The 16,786-nt window shown below is 37.6% G+C and overlaps 1 protein-coding gene across 1 annotated transcript in view; it reads left to right on the top strand.

Moving 5' to 3' along the window:
* The first annotated feature begins 69 nt into the window (after positions 1-69).
* Positions 70-16,786, top strand: part of Zc2hc1b (zinc finger C2HC-type containing 1B) — a 44,986-nt gene continuing 28,269 nt past the window's right edge. The window contains exons 1-4 of the mRNA XM_026397610.2: positions 70-729; positions 7,753-7,814; positions 9,819-9,938; positions 10,557-10,695. Of these exons, the coding sequence (XP_026253395.1) occupies positions 690-729; positions 7,753-7,814; positions 9,819-9,938; positions 10,557-10,695 (361 nt within the window). The 5' untranslated portion in view covers positions 70-689. The remainder of the gene's footprint in view (positions 730-7,752; positions 7,815-9,818; positions 9,939-10,556; positions 10,696-16,786) is intronic.

The following is a 16,786-nucleotide window of genomic DNA, read 5'->3' as shown; positions in this document are numbered from 1 at the left end:
ATGGTTGTCATAGTTGTTTTTCGCAGATGTTCTCAAATATTTCTTTGAAACTTCTCCACGCCTTTTCAGGAATTACATGGTTTAATTTGCTGTATGTAGAAAAGTGGCCTGGTTAAACTCAATTTTGAAATGCTGAGTTTATTCTGCTCAGTGATGAGAATAGTTTTCATGAGAACATTCCTCTAGTAGGAAGCTGTTTTCCCTTGCTGTATACAAAAAGAACATTTCAGAAGGATGGGAAACTTAATATTAAAGTTGTTAGCATTTAGATTTCCTGTTATGTGACTGCATGACTATCTTATGGGATTTAGGAACAGTGAAGTCAGGAAACAGAGAAACTGAAGAAGTAATCAAGACAACCTCTTTGGCTTTAAAGAATCCCTAGCTGAAAATCAGATATTTATTCACTTCAGTTTAAACTAGAAAGTTTAATCTTTTCAACCATATTTAATGTTCAGACCCACTTATGCTTAATTAAAATACAGATTGAAAACTTTCCCTCCTTTCAGTGAGTTGTTTTGTGTAACATCAACTGTTCCAAAGTTTAAGCAGTGACACCATCACAATTGTTAATTATTTGGTAAACTGTGACTTCTTGCAACTGACAAGTGGCCCTTGTTCATGTGTCCCTGCCTAATGTGGTGTTATATGGACTGGACTCTGAAAATCTGTGGACACTATTCATCTGAATGAGGAACAGCATGGCTGGGACAGAGCCATTTTTGGCAGGTGAGCTGAATTTGATATCTGACTTATTAGAAGGGTCTTCATCTGGACTTAATTTGAGTATGGTTTTTCCAGAGCTGATAGGTGTCACTTTATTCTGCCAAATGAATTTTTTTTAAAGAGTTATATGAAAACCAACAGCATAGGTATTCTATCAACATTGATTTTTTAAAAGTAAATAAATAAATAAAAAGCATGGCTACACAGCTTGTTATTATAGAAGTTGGGTACCAGTATCTAAATGCCAACCTGTAGAAGCAAAGAGTCAGTTGGTGGCTTATGTGAATATAGGGGATGTAAATCCTGAAAGGATTGATAATTTTGGTAATTCTCTCAACTGAAGTTTCTCAAAACCAGCAAGAGTGTTGTAGATATTTGATATTACTTGATTCTGGTGCTACTTTCAAGTTTTAAGTCAGCATATGATGTATTTTGCTGTTGGGAGAATGTGACCAACCTCAATTTTGAAGCATATCATAATTTAGGCTGATTATATTCCCTACTTAAAGGTTTTATTTTATTTTGGAGAATAAAGTCACAGAAATTAAAACAAATTTGCTAATATTTTGTTTTATTTCACCCACCACCCCTAGCCCCAAACTGTCTTCCACATCAGGCCTCAAGATGGCCAACATTTTAGCCGTCTGTAAACAGTGTCTGGAAACGGAACATACATGCTCCTTGCTAAATGATGGCAGTTCCCAGAGATAAAGGATTTTGCCTTCAAGAACCATAGATCAGAGGAGGCAGGGTGTGTGCATCAAAGATAACTGGCAGTGCCGGCACTGGGCTGAGTACCACTTGTAATGGGGACCTTGGTACTTACTGATCCCTTAGAAGGTTCTTAAGTTTGTGCTTAGTTGCCCCCTTCTCCATAAGCTTTTTCCTGAGCATGTGTTTAAAAATAACATACCCGCTTTCTTGGCTTTCTTTATCCTCCCCTGCTTTAGGTTTTCTATGACATCTGTTGACATCTGAAACTCTTTTTTTTTAGTCTCCTCTCAGTAGAGGAAGGCAGAAAGTTTTTGCCTTATCCCAGTGTTTAAGATAGTCCCTGTCATTTGTAGAATCTCTAAGTAGGATATGAGTGAATGGGCACATGGGAAAGGCATTTCAGAAAATACTTAGAAGTAACTCTAGTGCTTGGACTTCCTGGGATTAACAAGGAGGAAGACCTAAGATCCCAGAGAAGGAACAAAGTCGAGAAGAATTTGCCTGTATATTTTATTTGGTTTAAGCATGGTCCACAATTGGTTCAAAGCCACTTCAGATATTTCAGTGCTACTATTATATTTAATTCTGAATATCTTAACTGCTGTAAACTGTCCATTTGTCATCTGTGACACACTGTATCCCACAATATCATTGTGATGTCATCACATCAACTCAGGTAAACAACAGAACTCTGACTGCCTTGTGACCTTACTGTTAATATTGTCTATACTTTTGTTTCCTCATGTGTCTTGATACTGGTTTGTTTTCTCAAGTTTGTCCTAATTAAAAGATAGAAGAAAGATAAAGGGCAGAAGGTAAAAATTCTAATGGCCTTATGTTTTAGTTGTGAAACTTGCAAAACATGCCCACTTTTCAAGTTAAGAGTAGAACTAATAGGCCTGTACATCTGTAGACCTATTCTCAATTTCATTTTATTCTTTCCCCTCAGGAAACTTTCAGTCATACATCAATGATCTAGGCTACTATGCATATTTTTTCCCTGAGTCATCTTTATGGTATATCTGAATGCAGAATCTTCTTTATTTTGGAACAGCTGAAAAAGAAGCATAAATCCAGCTCAATGAAGTCAGCATTTGCTGTGAAGGCATCCTTGAAAGGATAAACCAAACAGACTCTGGGACTGACTTCAGTTTCTAGAGTTCATAGGAGTCCCATGTGTTCTTGTTATTGAGTGAGGTGATGAGTCCTAGGAAGTAAGTTACCACTTTAGGAGAACGTGACTAATCTCAATTTTGAAGCATATTGTGATTTAGGCTGATTATACTCCATACTTAAAGATTTGATTTTATTCTGGAGAATAAAGTCACAGTAATTACAAGTTTGCTAATATGTTTATTCTACCCATCACCCGTAGCCCAAACTGTATCTTCTGAACCAGGAACTCAAGTTGGTTAACATTTTAGTTGTCTGTAAACAGTCTGGATCTGAAGAACTGTGCTTAGGGGGTTATATCTTCTGCTTCTGAGCTAACCATGATCTATTCCCATCTCAAGATTAACATACAATCTTGTGTGATGAGATAAACATCCTTAGCACACCTTGACATAAAGATGTAAAGGAAAGAGCAGAAACTTCATTGGGTCGTGGTCAAATGAGCCAAACAGAGAACAGAACGTTGGTCAGATTTCTTTGGATATACCACCCTAAGAACGTAAAGACATGTCTTGGCACTGATGGTCAAGTAGCATTGAATAGACTGAGCTTTGTTGTAGAATGGGTTGTAGGGCTCACCTAGGGTCAGTATTTTCAGGTATTTCCTAGTTGGATGATTAGATTACCAGGGAAGTTTTAATTCAATTCTGCCTTGAAGGTAAGGGTCTGGCAGGCAAGTTCTGGAAGCCTAGGAGAGGAAGAAGAGGCATGTAGTATTCTCTGCTTTCAGTGTAACTTTTTGTGAGGTTAGCCACTATAATTTACATATGGACACATACATGTACATCTAGATACATGCACCTACAGTCGGTCCTCATTCATGGATTCTCTATTTGCAAATCTACCACTGGCTAAAATTTCCTTCTAACACCCAAAACTACTCACGGCACTTTTACAGTCTTTTTTGGAGATATACATAGTCGTAAAAAAGGAACCCAACAAACACTCCCAAATGAGATCAAACAAGGTGTGCCCTCAGGTTTAATGTCTCATATTGTAAACAAGTGCTCTTCAGGGTCAACTTGTCGACTTAGCTCTCCTTTTTTTTTCTGTTTCCATTCTTGGTACTTTTTTTTTTTTTTTTGATGATGATTTCATTGTTTAAAATGGCTGCCAAGCTTAGTGCTGAAGTGCCATCTAGTGTTCCTAAGCACCAGGCTGTGATGTGCCTTAAAGGCACGTGTGTTAGGTAAGTTTCATTCAGGCATGAATGCTAGTTGGCATGAATTCAATGTTATTGGGTCAGCAATATATATTAAGTAGATGTCTCTAAACAGGAACACACATTAAGTAAGGTTTTGTATTGATCCATTGTCAAATATTTTTTTGTTTGACCTGAGATCCACAGAAACCTAACCCTGCATTTCCGAGCAGTGGTTCTGTATTTGCTAATTCAGGGATTCGGTGACTTTATAGGACCTAATTACCACAATGAGAAGGTCATATATGTGAATAAGTATCTGTACCTACCTAGCTGCCTGTTTTTGCTGTAGTACCCACACCTTCAGCTGTCCCTTGCATTGGTCAGTGTGCAGACCTTCTTTCCAGAGAAGAGGCAGCTAGAGAAACGAGCAGTCATCCAGAGGTTCCCCGCGGGATGTGGGGGATGGTGGTTCAGATTTCCTCTTGGTTCTTCATACTTTAACACTCTTCATCCTCATTCACCTGCACCAGTTACAGAGCTTCATGGTGCCCCAGGGTTCCTATGACTTGGGTTCTGTGGTGTGATGTGGTTCTCAGTTCTCCCCTGGGAAACAGATTTTGAAATAGTTCTAAGTCTTCCATGTCACTTACCATGTCTAACAGCTTTCTAGATACCAGTTTTCTGTTGTTAACTTTCCTCTCTGTCCTCTGGGTTCTTTTTCCATGCCGCTTTGTCCCTTGACTGCAGTTTCATTGGAGCTTGGCAGAGAGAGTAAAATTAAATGGGGCATTCTTTCTGTCATCCAAACTGAATGGTTTTTAGTTCCTTTTCTTATTTCATGACCTATGTTCCCTAGATTTAGTTGATAAATTGAGGCATTGTGGCAGCCCCTTGCCATAGGGCCATCGAAGATATTGATATTGCTAAATATTTGCATGTTCTGGACTGCAGAGAACCTAAGAATTCTTTGTTGACATGTGAAGATCGATTCCATCATGTGAAGATCTCCCTCATTCTACCCCTGACACAACAGATCCTATCCCTCGACAATCTAATGTTTCTCATCTGTTTAATTTTATATGTTGAGACTGACATTCAAATAGAATAATGCAGTATATGACTTTTAGAAAATGACTTTTTCCTCAAGATTTAGATCCAGCTAGGTTGTTGCAAGTATAAGTACTATTCCTTTTTATTGCTGTGTAATATTTTAGGGTATGGATATACCACAGTTTAACCATTCACCTACTGAGGGAATTTTGGTTATTGCAAAGGGTTCTTTTAAGGTTGTAATGATTTTCATGTGATTCAATGTATGGTGCCATAATCTATGCAACTCTTTGATCCCCACGCTCAGTTTCGCTGGTGAGGAAATAGACAAGCTTCAAACTTGGGCATGTAGTAGTCTGTCTGTATCCAAGTTTTGAATTGATCTTATTGGGTCTTTTCTGCTTTGTACTGGGGATTGCACCCAGGGGCTTTTACCACTGAGCTATAACCCCAGTTCTTTTTATTTATGTATTTTTTAAGACAGTGTCTTGCTAAATTGCTGAGGCTGGACTCAAATTTGTGATCCTCGTGTCTCAGCCTCCCAAAAAGCTGGGACTATATAGGTGTGTGCCCCTGCACCTGGCATATCTGTCATTATTTTATACTGTTTGAATTAATTAAAACTCACTGATTTAAACCCAAGGTCATTGATTCTCTAGGAATTTCTAGTTGCTTTGAAGGTTACATGCTGACATAGTAGATTTATAGTTATAGTGCTGATCGAATTTATAGTCTGAATACTTGTAGATGGAGACTCGGGTTCAGGTCTCAGTGTTACCTGAGGTTTTAGAAACATCACCCAACCTTGTGTCTCCATTTTCTTCTCTGTTAAAATAGTACCAACGCTGTCTTTCAGGGGTGCTGTGAAGGACAAATAAATAGAGAAGGAGTTTTGGGAAAAGGAGAACATATAAATGTTAGTCATATTCATAAAAAGAGTTATCCTTTGCAAGTGTTTTAGAAAAAGCAACATTTTACATTTTTATTTACAAGTAAGCATGTGGAGGGTTGGGGTAACTTTGCTGAAAGTAAAATTTAAGACCTAGTTTTAGAGTCCAGAGGCCCAAAGAAGAGGGGGGAAGAGAGATCTTCGTGTGTGCTGAGGTGGATGACCCGAGTTGAAAATACGATACGAATTAACAGACGTGAGAAAAAATTGTTTAAATCAACAACGTCTGCAGCAGGCTACCATCTGCTTCCTGTTAACCAGACCTTCCTTTTGCAAATTGTCTCCCCCTGGTTTCCATGACCCTGCTCTCTCCTGCTTCTCCTGGCTTGTCGTCCTCCTTTTCTTGGCCCTTCAATGTGAGTTTCCCCCAAGGATCTTCTCTGTACTTCTCTCTCCATGACTCCTTCCCTGGCAGTCTCTGCCTTGACTTCATTCCTCAAAGCCTGCATCTGTGTGTCTGACCCTGACCTCCCCGTTTCCCTCCTGCTGGCTGCATGACTCGATTTCAACTCTGTGCTTCCAAGACTGAGGTCATTTTCCTCCCTAAGATGGCCTTTCTTCAAGCTCCCTGTTTCCATCCGCAGCCCCACATCTTCTCAGGCCCTCTGCCTGTGAGCTGAGCATGGTCCTCAGCTCCCTTCTCTCTCTGCCACAATCCACCCCCACCCCCACCCCCAGGCTAGTCAGGGCATAGAATCTTTGACATGGTTCCCTTTCCATTGCAGGCATCCACTTTCAGCTTTTAAATCAAACTCCCTTCTTCTCTTCTCACCTGTGTTACGTGACTCTTCCACTTCCAGTTCAGCCCCTGGTTGTTCCCTTATTTGTAAAGCCCACATGATGATTCTAATATCAAATCTCCATGCTCAGACCTCAAACTGCTTTTTAAAATCTTTACATACGGCAGAGAAACCAAAAGGAAGTTATATATATGAGAAATTTTTAAACCTTCAGAATTTTGTTTTTCTTTTGATACTTTTCTAACCACTTAAAAAAATTGTCTTCCTTTTTTGTGTGTGTGTGTGTGTGTGTGTGTGTGTGGTACTGGGGATTGAACCCAGGGCACTTAATCACCGAATCACATCCCCAGCCCTTTTTTATTTTTATTTAGAGACAGGCTCTCACTGGGTTGCTTAGGCCTTTGCTAAATTGCTGAGGCTGGCTTTGAAATTGCGATCCTTCTGCCTCAGCCTCCTGAGTCTATGGAATTATAGGCATGTACCACCACACTCAGCCATCTTTCTATTTTTCTAGGCTGAACCTCATATATGGTTTCTCTCTCAGGATTTCCACAGAGCTGCATATAGTAGATATTTGATTTATTGAATGAGTGAGTGGCCCTATGGTAGAAATTCAGTTCTTGTTTGGCTTACACCTTCAACCAGGACTTACTGAGCACCTCACTGTGGGCTTTTTGAGGCACCGGGGCTATCATAGGCACTTAGGCCTTCAGCCGAGTAAAGAATCCCAAAGATGATGATGTTGGATCATTTATAACCTTATGCTAAGGTACTGACTTTGTACTTAGGTCTTTTTTTTTTTTTTTTAAAGAGAGAGTGAGAGAGGAGAGAGAGAGAGAGAATTTTTTTAATATTTATTTTTTAGTTCTCGGCGGACACAACATCTTTGTTGGTATGTGGTGCTGAGGATCGAACCCGGGCCGCACGCATGCCAGGCGAGCGCGCTACCGCTGAGCCACATCTCCAGCCCTGTACTTAGGTCTTAAGCATAGCTATTTAAGAATATCTGAAACACCAAATAAATAGACTCTGGTTTGACTAAAGGTGATGGAATTTACTTGTTTAGTAAAGTGAGAAGTTTATATGAGGAAAGGAAAACAGGTGAGTTTACAAAGGATCTTTTAAGAGGAGGAAGCAGAGGTAGAGAGGGAAAAGACCGAGTGCCTCAGGCTATTGAGGTCACCTCCAGTCAGTCACTTCTTCTCGGCCAGGCAATTCCATGAAACTAACATAATGTGCTCTTGAATCTTATGCAGATGGCAATCAGGAGTTATTTCCCTGTGAAGTCTGTGGAAGACGCTTTGCAGCAGATGTTCTGGTAAACATGAAGACATTTTGTATAGATGTGTTTCGTTGAAGTTAAATGAACTGTCAAGTCAGTGAGGAGGTGGTGGTGCCAAGATTAAAGACAGATGTGGAGGGGAGACAAGGAAAGAGAAGAGCATCACCTATGGCTGCCAGGCTTGGAGGACACTGAGGCAGGCTGCCGCTGCCACGTTGAAAAGTGTCCCTACTTACCACGGTCTTCCTAAAACCATGCCAGATGGAAGGGTCTTGGCACAGCCGGTTATCCCTTGAGAGGTTTTGGCTCTTCCGCCTTTTCTTTAAGCATCAAAAATTCAAATTTCAAGGCCAAAACACCAGGGAAATTAGCTAGTCTAGAGGAATGAGCATTGAATTTCAGGCATCTGGAAACTTGGCTTTTAGCCGCAAATTTGTCACTATTCTGACAAGTCCTTTAGCCTTCCTGTTTTCTGCTTTGCCACGTATACAGAGCCCTCCAATTTCAGGGTTTTTAGACCATTTGAACAAAATAATATATGGATATAAGTCCTGATCCAAATTCAAGCTGTGTATCAAGTTCCCTGGTTTGATGGCTATCAAGTTGAATAAAAGCTTATTTCAAAGTTAGGGGGTCAAGCAGATGATAGACCCCAACGTTGTAAAGATTCCCAAGAAAGATTATTTTTTAAAAAAAAAATCTAAGATGACAAGACAATCATTGGTCAGGACATTTCAGATCAAGGACACTTTCATGGAACATAAAGGATTTGAACTAGAATCTACATTTGGAGGCTATACAATAAACTGGTGGGTTTTACTTAGGGATTTTAAAAATAAAATATCTGTTCTTTTAGTTTTCCTGCATTATAGCTCATTGAAACCAGAGGGGAAGCCCACAGGACCTGCTCTGGCCCTCTAATTCACCAGGGCACTGCCCTTACCTTTGCCAGCTTGGAGCTGCACCTCCTGAGAGTAGTGAGACCTAGGAGGTTCATACGGAGAGGGATCACATTTAAATGACAAGTATGTTTTGGAAGTTCTGGGTTTTACTCCCTAAGCTTATCTCCAGACTACAGGGAGCAACATTTGATCAAGTGATCTGATCTCTCTCCTTCAGTTTAACCAGACGCAGTGATTTTTATACTCTGTATTTTATTGAGTCTGGACAACGCAACTTTGTAAATGATAGCTATTATGTGGTACATATCCACCAAGGAAGAGGGTGAAGAAGTTGATGTGACCCCATAGGGGCACAAGAACTGATTTAAGAAGGTGTACATAGGCAGAGCTCTATGTGAGTGTCCTCCAGTCCTTGTGCCAGAAATGTTGAGTACCTGAAGGATTACTGGTTGGAGCAAACAGCATAGTGCCCAAGTTTTAAAGTTAAACATAAAAGCAAAGTTGAAGCTGTGTAGCTGTTGTGTTTAGCCTTCCACTACTCTAACAAAATACGTGAGATAATCCATTGGTAGAGAGAGAAGGTTTATTTTGACTCTCCGTTTTGGAGGACCCAGACCATGATCAACTGGCCCTGTTGCTTTGGACTTGTGGCAAGGCAGCTAGCACATCATGATGGTAGAAGCATGTATTAGAGCAAGATCACTCACCTCATAGCTAGGAAGCAAAGGAAAGCAGGAAGGAAGGGACTGGAGTCCCACAATCTGCTTTAAGGATATGCCCCAAATGACCTCAAGATCTCCTGCTTTAGGAGGGGTTAATCTCTAGGTTCCATAACTTCCCTGTAGCACCAGTCTGAGGACCAAGCCTTTAAGGCTTGGGCCTTTGGGAGATGATCAAGATCCAAGGAGCTGTAAAGGGCCTTGTATTGTCTTTGACCAAACACATTATCTAGTTCCATGTAAGATGGTTGAAGAGAACCAACTAGATTTGATCTGCTGTGGTCTGAGAGTTAAGGAAAATGTAGGTTCTGAAGGAGCAAGCCAGTCACTATGGGGAGAGTGGGGGTAAGTACACCTAGGGATTAAAAACTTTGTAACGTGCATTTTCAAAATTCCAATCCCTTCCCTTCCTTGTCTAGGAAAGACATGGACCAATATGTAGAAAACTCTTCAACAAAAAGCGTAAACCTTTCAACTCCTTGAAGCAAAGATTACAGGGCACTGACATTCTTACAGTGAGGAAGACTACTCACTCCCAGGTACTAGCAATATCTTCTTCATTGTTCTTTATTATAGTAAGTACATTGAAGCCCATTCCTCAGTTCTATGGTTTTATTTTTGCTTGATAAGGCATTGTAATGTCATTTAAGTATAATTTGCCTTTATCCTTCTCTTTATAATCTTGGTCACTTAGATTTCCAAATATATTTCAGACACTTTCCAGATGTGGAAAAAAAAATCTTGTTTATGCTTTCATTACAGTGCTTTTAAATTTAGCAATTAAGAAAGTCACATTTAATCTTGCCATTTTGTCTTCCTTTAAAGTTGTATAGCTTGTTTTTCTGATCATTGTTATTATTTATTTTTTGTAGCATTGGGGATGGAACCCAGGGCTTCATGCATGCTAGGAAAGCACTCTACCACTGAGTTACATTCCCCAGCCCCAGATTTTTATTTTTGTTTTTCCTTACTACTATTGTCACTTGCAGACTTTATGACCATAGTGTCCAAATCTCTTTAAATAGAGCTTTTGAAAAATAAATTCTCCTTTTTCTCTGAATTTCAGTCTTGGTTCTATAAGTTCAGATCCCAGCTTTTTAAGAAATTGTAATTGAGGGGTATATAGCCTACACTAATATTGGTTGGTTTTCTTACAGCATCAATCTGTAAGGAAATCTAACTGGAGACAGCAGCATGAAGACTTCATTAATGCAATTCGATCAGCAAAGCAGTGCACACTTGCCATTAAAGAAGGCCGGCCTCTCCCACCTCCACCCCCTCCATCCATCAATCCAGGTGTGTGCACTTTTTGGTTCACTTTTGAGACTCAGTTTGGCTTTTTTTTTTGTACCTGGAATTGAACCCAAGGGAGCTCAACCACTTGAGACATATTCCCAACTCTCTTTATTATTTATTTTGAGACAGGGTCTCACTAAATTCCCTAGAGCCTTGCTAAATTGCTGAAGCTATCTTTGAGCTTGTGATCCTCCTACATCAGCCTCCTGAGTCACTGGGATTACAGGTGTGCACTTCCACACCCAGCTTCTGTTTAACTTTTGGCCCAATCATCATACCTCCTATATACTCTAAAATTGATAGTAGCAATTACATAAAAGTAATTTTTTTTTTTTGGAACCAGGGATTGAACTCGGGGGCACTTGACCACTGAGCCACATCCCTAGCCCTTTTTTGTATTTTATTTAGAGACAGGGTGTCACTGAGTTGCTTAGTGCCTAGCGAGAAGTAATTTTATTGGGCTGGGGATGTGGCTCAAGTGGCAGCATGCTCGCCTGGCATGCGCGGGGCGCTGGGTTCGACCCTCAGCACCACATAAAAATTAAAAAAAAAAAAATAAAGATGTTGTGTCCACCAAAAACTGAAAAATATTAAAAAAATTCTTTCTCTCTTTAAAAAAAGTAATTTTATCAATTATATAAAATTAAAAGTAAATGTGTATGTTGTATAATGTATATAGTATATATTATCCTTTCCCCCAAACAATTCTGCATATTCTGTTTTCTTTCTGTCTCAACATGAGATAACCACTGTGCCTTTTTGGTGTTATTATGTGACTCCAGGGGATACCATTTGCACCGTGACTAAGAACAAGGAGCTTTGCAGAACTGAGTTTAAGCAGTTCCACAAGAGTTCCATGGAGTTTCAGATATCCACAGCTCTTTTTTTTTTTTTTTAAATGATTTAGTGGCTCATAGCTTTGTTATTCCAACCTTTTTATTTTGAAATTTTTCGCATCTAGAAAAGAGGAAGGAAGAGTAGCATGGTCACCCATATACCTTCTGCTGACATTTGACAGTGTTAACATTTCTCTTTCTCTCTCTCTTTCTCTCTCTGGCAGACCATTTAAAAGTTAAGTTTCAAATATCCACACTTTATCCTTAAATATTTCAATATACATTTTTTAACATAAGTACATTTTCCTGTATAACCACAATGCTATTCTCACACTTAAAACACAATCTCATGTTTTCCCAGTTATTTTAAGAATGTCTTTCAAACTTCTCTCACCCCAGCCCCAGACCCGGCCCAAGCCACAATCCAGGATTCAGTCAAGGGTTACATGCTGCCCTTTGTTTTCTTTTCCGTTTTTTTAAATCTTACCCTACCAGACTGTTTGTCTTTTAGAATGCCTCATGTTCTATATTTGTCTGCTTGTTTAGTCATATTAATATTTAACTTGTTCCTTTATCCCATATTTTTCAATTGGAAGTTAGGGCCAGAGGCTCAGTTGGGTTAATTTTAATCCTTTATCAAATATATGATTTGCAAATATTTCCTATCATTCTGTGTACCGGCTCTTGATTTTCTTGATAGTGGCCTTTAAAGTACAAAATTTTTGAATTTGGACAAATTCTAGTTAATTTACTTTTTTCTTCTCATGTACCTGCTTTTGGTGTCATATCCAAAAAAAAAAAAAAAATGCCAGATCTAAAGCTACAACTCTTGTCCCCTGTGTTTTCTTTTTTAAATAGTTTTAGCTCTTATGTTTAAAAGGTCTTTGATCCAGTCTGAGTTAAAGTTTGTGTGTGCCTTAAGGTAAGTTTTCAAATCCATCCTTGGACAAGTAGATAACCAGTTATCTTAACACCATTTAAAGACTGTTTTCCCCATTAAATGATCCAGGCACTCTTATTAAAACTCAATTGACAATATATTTGAGGGTTTAATCTGGACTTTCTGTTCTGTTCCATTGTCTGATAAATCTGTCTTTATGGCAGTACCACCCTATTTTGATTGCCATAACATGACAGTTTTGAAATTAGGAATTGAGTGAGTGCTTCAAAATATAACCAAAGTGGTTCTGCTTATTTCTGAGTTCTTTGAGATTCCATATAGAATTTAGAAATTTTTTTCTATGTCTGTAAAAAATACTATTTGGGGATTTTAACAGAGATTTGATTGAACCCATGGGTCATTTTGAGTAGTAGTGTCACTTTAGCAATATTGTCTTACAATCCTTGGACACAGGATATCTTTTCATTTATTTATGTTTTCTTAAATTTATTTCAGCAGTATTTTGTAGTTTTTAGTGTGCAAGTCTTTTGCCCTCCTTGGTTAGATTTATTCCTATGTATTTTATTATTTTTAATTTTACTATAAATGAAATTGTTAACTTTTCAGAGTGTTCATTGCTAGCATATAAAAGTGCAACTTATTTTGATATGCTGACTTTGTATCCTGCATCTTTGCTGGGTATATTTATTATCTCTAATAAATATTTTTGTAGAATCTTCAGATTCTCCACATATTTGAGTGTCATCTTTAAGTGTCATCTCTCTATTTCTCATGCCTTTTATTTCTTTCTTGTGCCTAAATCTTCCGGCAAGAACTTTCAATATTATGTTGAATAGAAGTGGCAAAAGTGGGCATCCTTGTCTTGTTTTCCATTTGAATATGATGTTAGCTATAGGTTGTAATTTTCTATTTAAAGAATAAATAATAGCACAATTGGATAATATTATACAAAATTAGAATGAAATATGTGAAAAAATAGCACAAGGTTGAGTGAGGAAAGTGGGTGTACATTGTAATTTGTTGCATTGTATGTGAAGAAGTATAGTATTATTTTAAGATAGATTTGAAGTTACTTGAGTAACCACCCCAAAATATTGAGGTGTAGCTAATAATGCAATACATCAAACAGAGATGAAATGGGGGAGACCAATCCAAAGAGGACAGGAAAAGACGGGGGCAGGTGGGGTGGATAACAGAGAACAGATGGGGAAAAGACAAATAACAGGATGAAAGACTGAAGCCTAGCCATGTGAATAATTTCATATTAATGACCTACAAACTCCAGAAAAAAGACCAGGATCATCAACCTGAATAATAGATCAAAAGTCAACTCTTATATGTTTTTCATAAGAAGCACAAGTGGCTATGCTAATATCAAGCAAAATAAACTTCAGGGCAAGTGTTTACAGAGATAATGATTCAAAAGATGTACGCCTTAGGAAGATCTATCAATTCTAAATATTTATATATGTAGTAACAGCTTTAATGAATGTGAAACAAAAACTGACACAATTGGAAGGAGAAGCATACAAACTCACAATTATATTTGGAGACTTTATTATTACTCTCTGAGTAATAATAGAATATATGCAGAAAAGTCAGTTAAGAGTTAGAAAATTTGAGCAGCAATAGCAACAGTGGGATTAACATAGCTTTCAAGTCCACATGGAACAATCGCCCACAATAGACCAACTTGTAGAACCACAAAGTGGTTTTCAATAAACCATTAAAAGTATTGAAGGTCGTATAGAATATGTTCTCTGACCACTATAAAATTAGAAATTATTGAAAAAAATCATGAAAATTTCTGAGTATCTAGAACCTAACAAGTCATTTCTAAATAGCCCACATATCTAAAAAGAAATCTCAGGAGAAATCAGAAAATATTTTTAGGGGCTGAGGTTGTAGTTCAGTGGCAGAGCACTTGCCTAGCATGTATAAAACACTAGGTTCCATCCTTAGCACCACATAAAAATAAATAAATAAGGGCATTCTGTCCAAAATTTTTTTTTATTTTTTAAACTTAATAATAATTAAAATATATTAAAACATGGGATTCAGCTTATGTGGTGACTAGAGAGAATTTTATAGCTTTAAATTTTAGGAATAACGAAAGATTTAAATCAATTATCTTAAACTTTCTCCTTAAAAAGTTAGAAGGGATTCGGATTTAGCTCAGTCACAGAGTAGTTGCCTAGCTTGTGTTTAATTCCAGCAATGTAAAAAAGAAGAAAAAAACCAATTGAAACCTAAATTAAGAATATAACAGGGCTGGAGATGTGGCTCAAGCGGTAGCGCGCCATGCCTGGCATGCGTGCGGCCCGGGTTCGATCCTCAGCACCACATACCAACAAAGATGTTGTGTCCAATGAGAACTAAAAAATAAATATTAAAATTTCTCTCTCTCTCTCTCTCTCTCTCTCTCCTCTCTCACTCTCTCTTTAAAAAAAAGAATATAACAAATGTAATTCATCAAATAACAAAATATTTTTAAAAGCCATGATCATCTCAAAAGAGAAAAAGCCTTTGACAAAGTGTAACACCTATACATATTTAAAACAAAATAAGAAGCCTATCAGTGAAATAGAAATAGAAGGAAACTTCATCCATAAAGGACATTTTAAAGAAATCTACAGCTTTTATCACACTTAATGGTGAAAAACCAAACTGAGATCAGCAAGAAAGCAAAGATATCTATTCTATTCAACACTACTAGAGAATAGTACCCAGTATAATAAGGCAAGAAAGTGTGTGTGTGTGTGTGTGTGTGTGTGTGTGTGTGTAAGAGAGAGAGAGAGAGAGAGAGAGAGAAGAAAAATTGGAGAGGTAGAAATTAAACTATCTTTATTCACAGACAACATGTTTATAAAGAAAGAAAAGTAGAAAACTACTCATTTCTAGGATATATAAAACATTCAAAAACCTTAACACCAAAAAAAAAAAAAAAAAAAAAAATCAAATGGGCCAAGGACCTGAACAGACACTTCTCAAAAGAGGATATACAATCATCAAACATACGAAAAAATGTTCAACATCTTTAGCAATTAGAGAAATGCAATCAAAACTACACTGAGATTTCATCTCAATCCAGTCATAACAGCAGCTATCAACAATACAAAAACAGTAAGTGTTGGCGAGGATGTGGGGGGAAAGGCACACTCATACATTGCTGGTGGAACTGCAAATGAGTGCAGCCAATATGGAAAGCAGTATGAAAAATCCTTGGAAAACTTGGAATGGAACCACCATTTGATCCAGTTATCCCACTCCTTGGTTTATACCCAAAGGACTTAAAAACAGCATACTCAGGGGCACGGCCATATCAATGTTTATACCAGCACAATTCACAATAGCTTAATTATGGAACTAACTCAGATGCTCTTCAGTAGATGGATAGGGAAACTTTGGTTTGTATACAGAATGTAACATTACTCAGCATTAAAAGAGAATAAAAACATGGTATTTGTAGGTAAATGGATGGAGTTGGAGAAAATAATGCTAAGTGAAGTAAGCCAATCCCCAAAAACCAAAGGTTGAATGTTTTCTTTGATATGAAGATGCTGACTCATAATGGTGATTGGAGGGTAGCTTGGGAGGAGTGGAAACTTTAGATAGGGAAAAGAGGAAGGAGGGAAAGGGAGGGGGCAAAGGGGTAGGAATGATGGTGGAATGAGTGAGACATAATTACCCTAAGTACATGTATGAAGACATGAATGGTGTGAAAATACTTTGTGTACAGTGACTTGAAAAATTGTGCTCTATATGTGTAATATGAAATTAATTGTATTCTGTCATTGTGTGTAACAAATTAGAATAACTAAATAATTTAATAATAAGAAAACTAGGGTATTACAATAAAGCTATGGAAATTAAAGTGAATTTAAGAAGATTTTTAGATATGAGGTATACACAATGAATTGTAATTTCATATGCCAATCATAAACAATTTAAAAGTGAAGTTAGAAAATACTATGTACAATAACATTTAACAAATTGAATACGTAGGGATATATTTAAAAAAATATGTGTAGGACATATAAAATGAAAAGCCTGAAACATTCCTTCCAGGAATTAAAGAAAACCAAATCAATGACAAAATTTACTTTTTCCAAAGTTTAGGAGAACTCAGTATTTTATTGTTTTTTTAGTCAATTCTATCCAATTCATCTTTGGATTCAATTTAATTCCAATAGAAATATGTGCAAGTTTTATTTGCTGAGTAGGAATTGACCAGCATGTGAAAATTAAAGGATCTGAAATAGCCAAGATAATTAAAAAAGACAAAATCGAAGGACTTCCTGTAATGTTATGGTGGTTTGGTGTTGGTGCATCAAATAAACAGGTGATAAAATCT

Source organism: Urocitellus parryii, chromosome 8 (assembly GCF_045843805.1).
Source record: "Urocitellus parryii isolate mUroPar1 chromosome 8, mUroPar1.hap1, whole genome shotgun sequence".
NCBI classification, from domain to species: domain Eukaryota; kingdom Metazoa; phylum Chordata; class Mammalia; order Rodentia; family Sciuridae; genus Urocitellus; species Urocitellus parryii.
The sequence above is the reverse complement of the archived record's forward strand: the minus strand, read 5'-3'. Positions and strand labels throughout refer to the sequence as shown.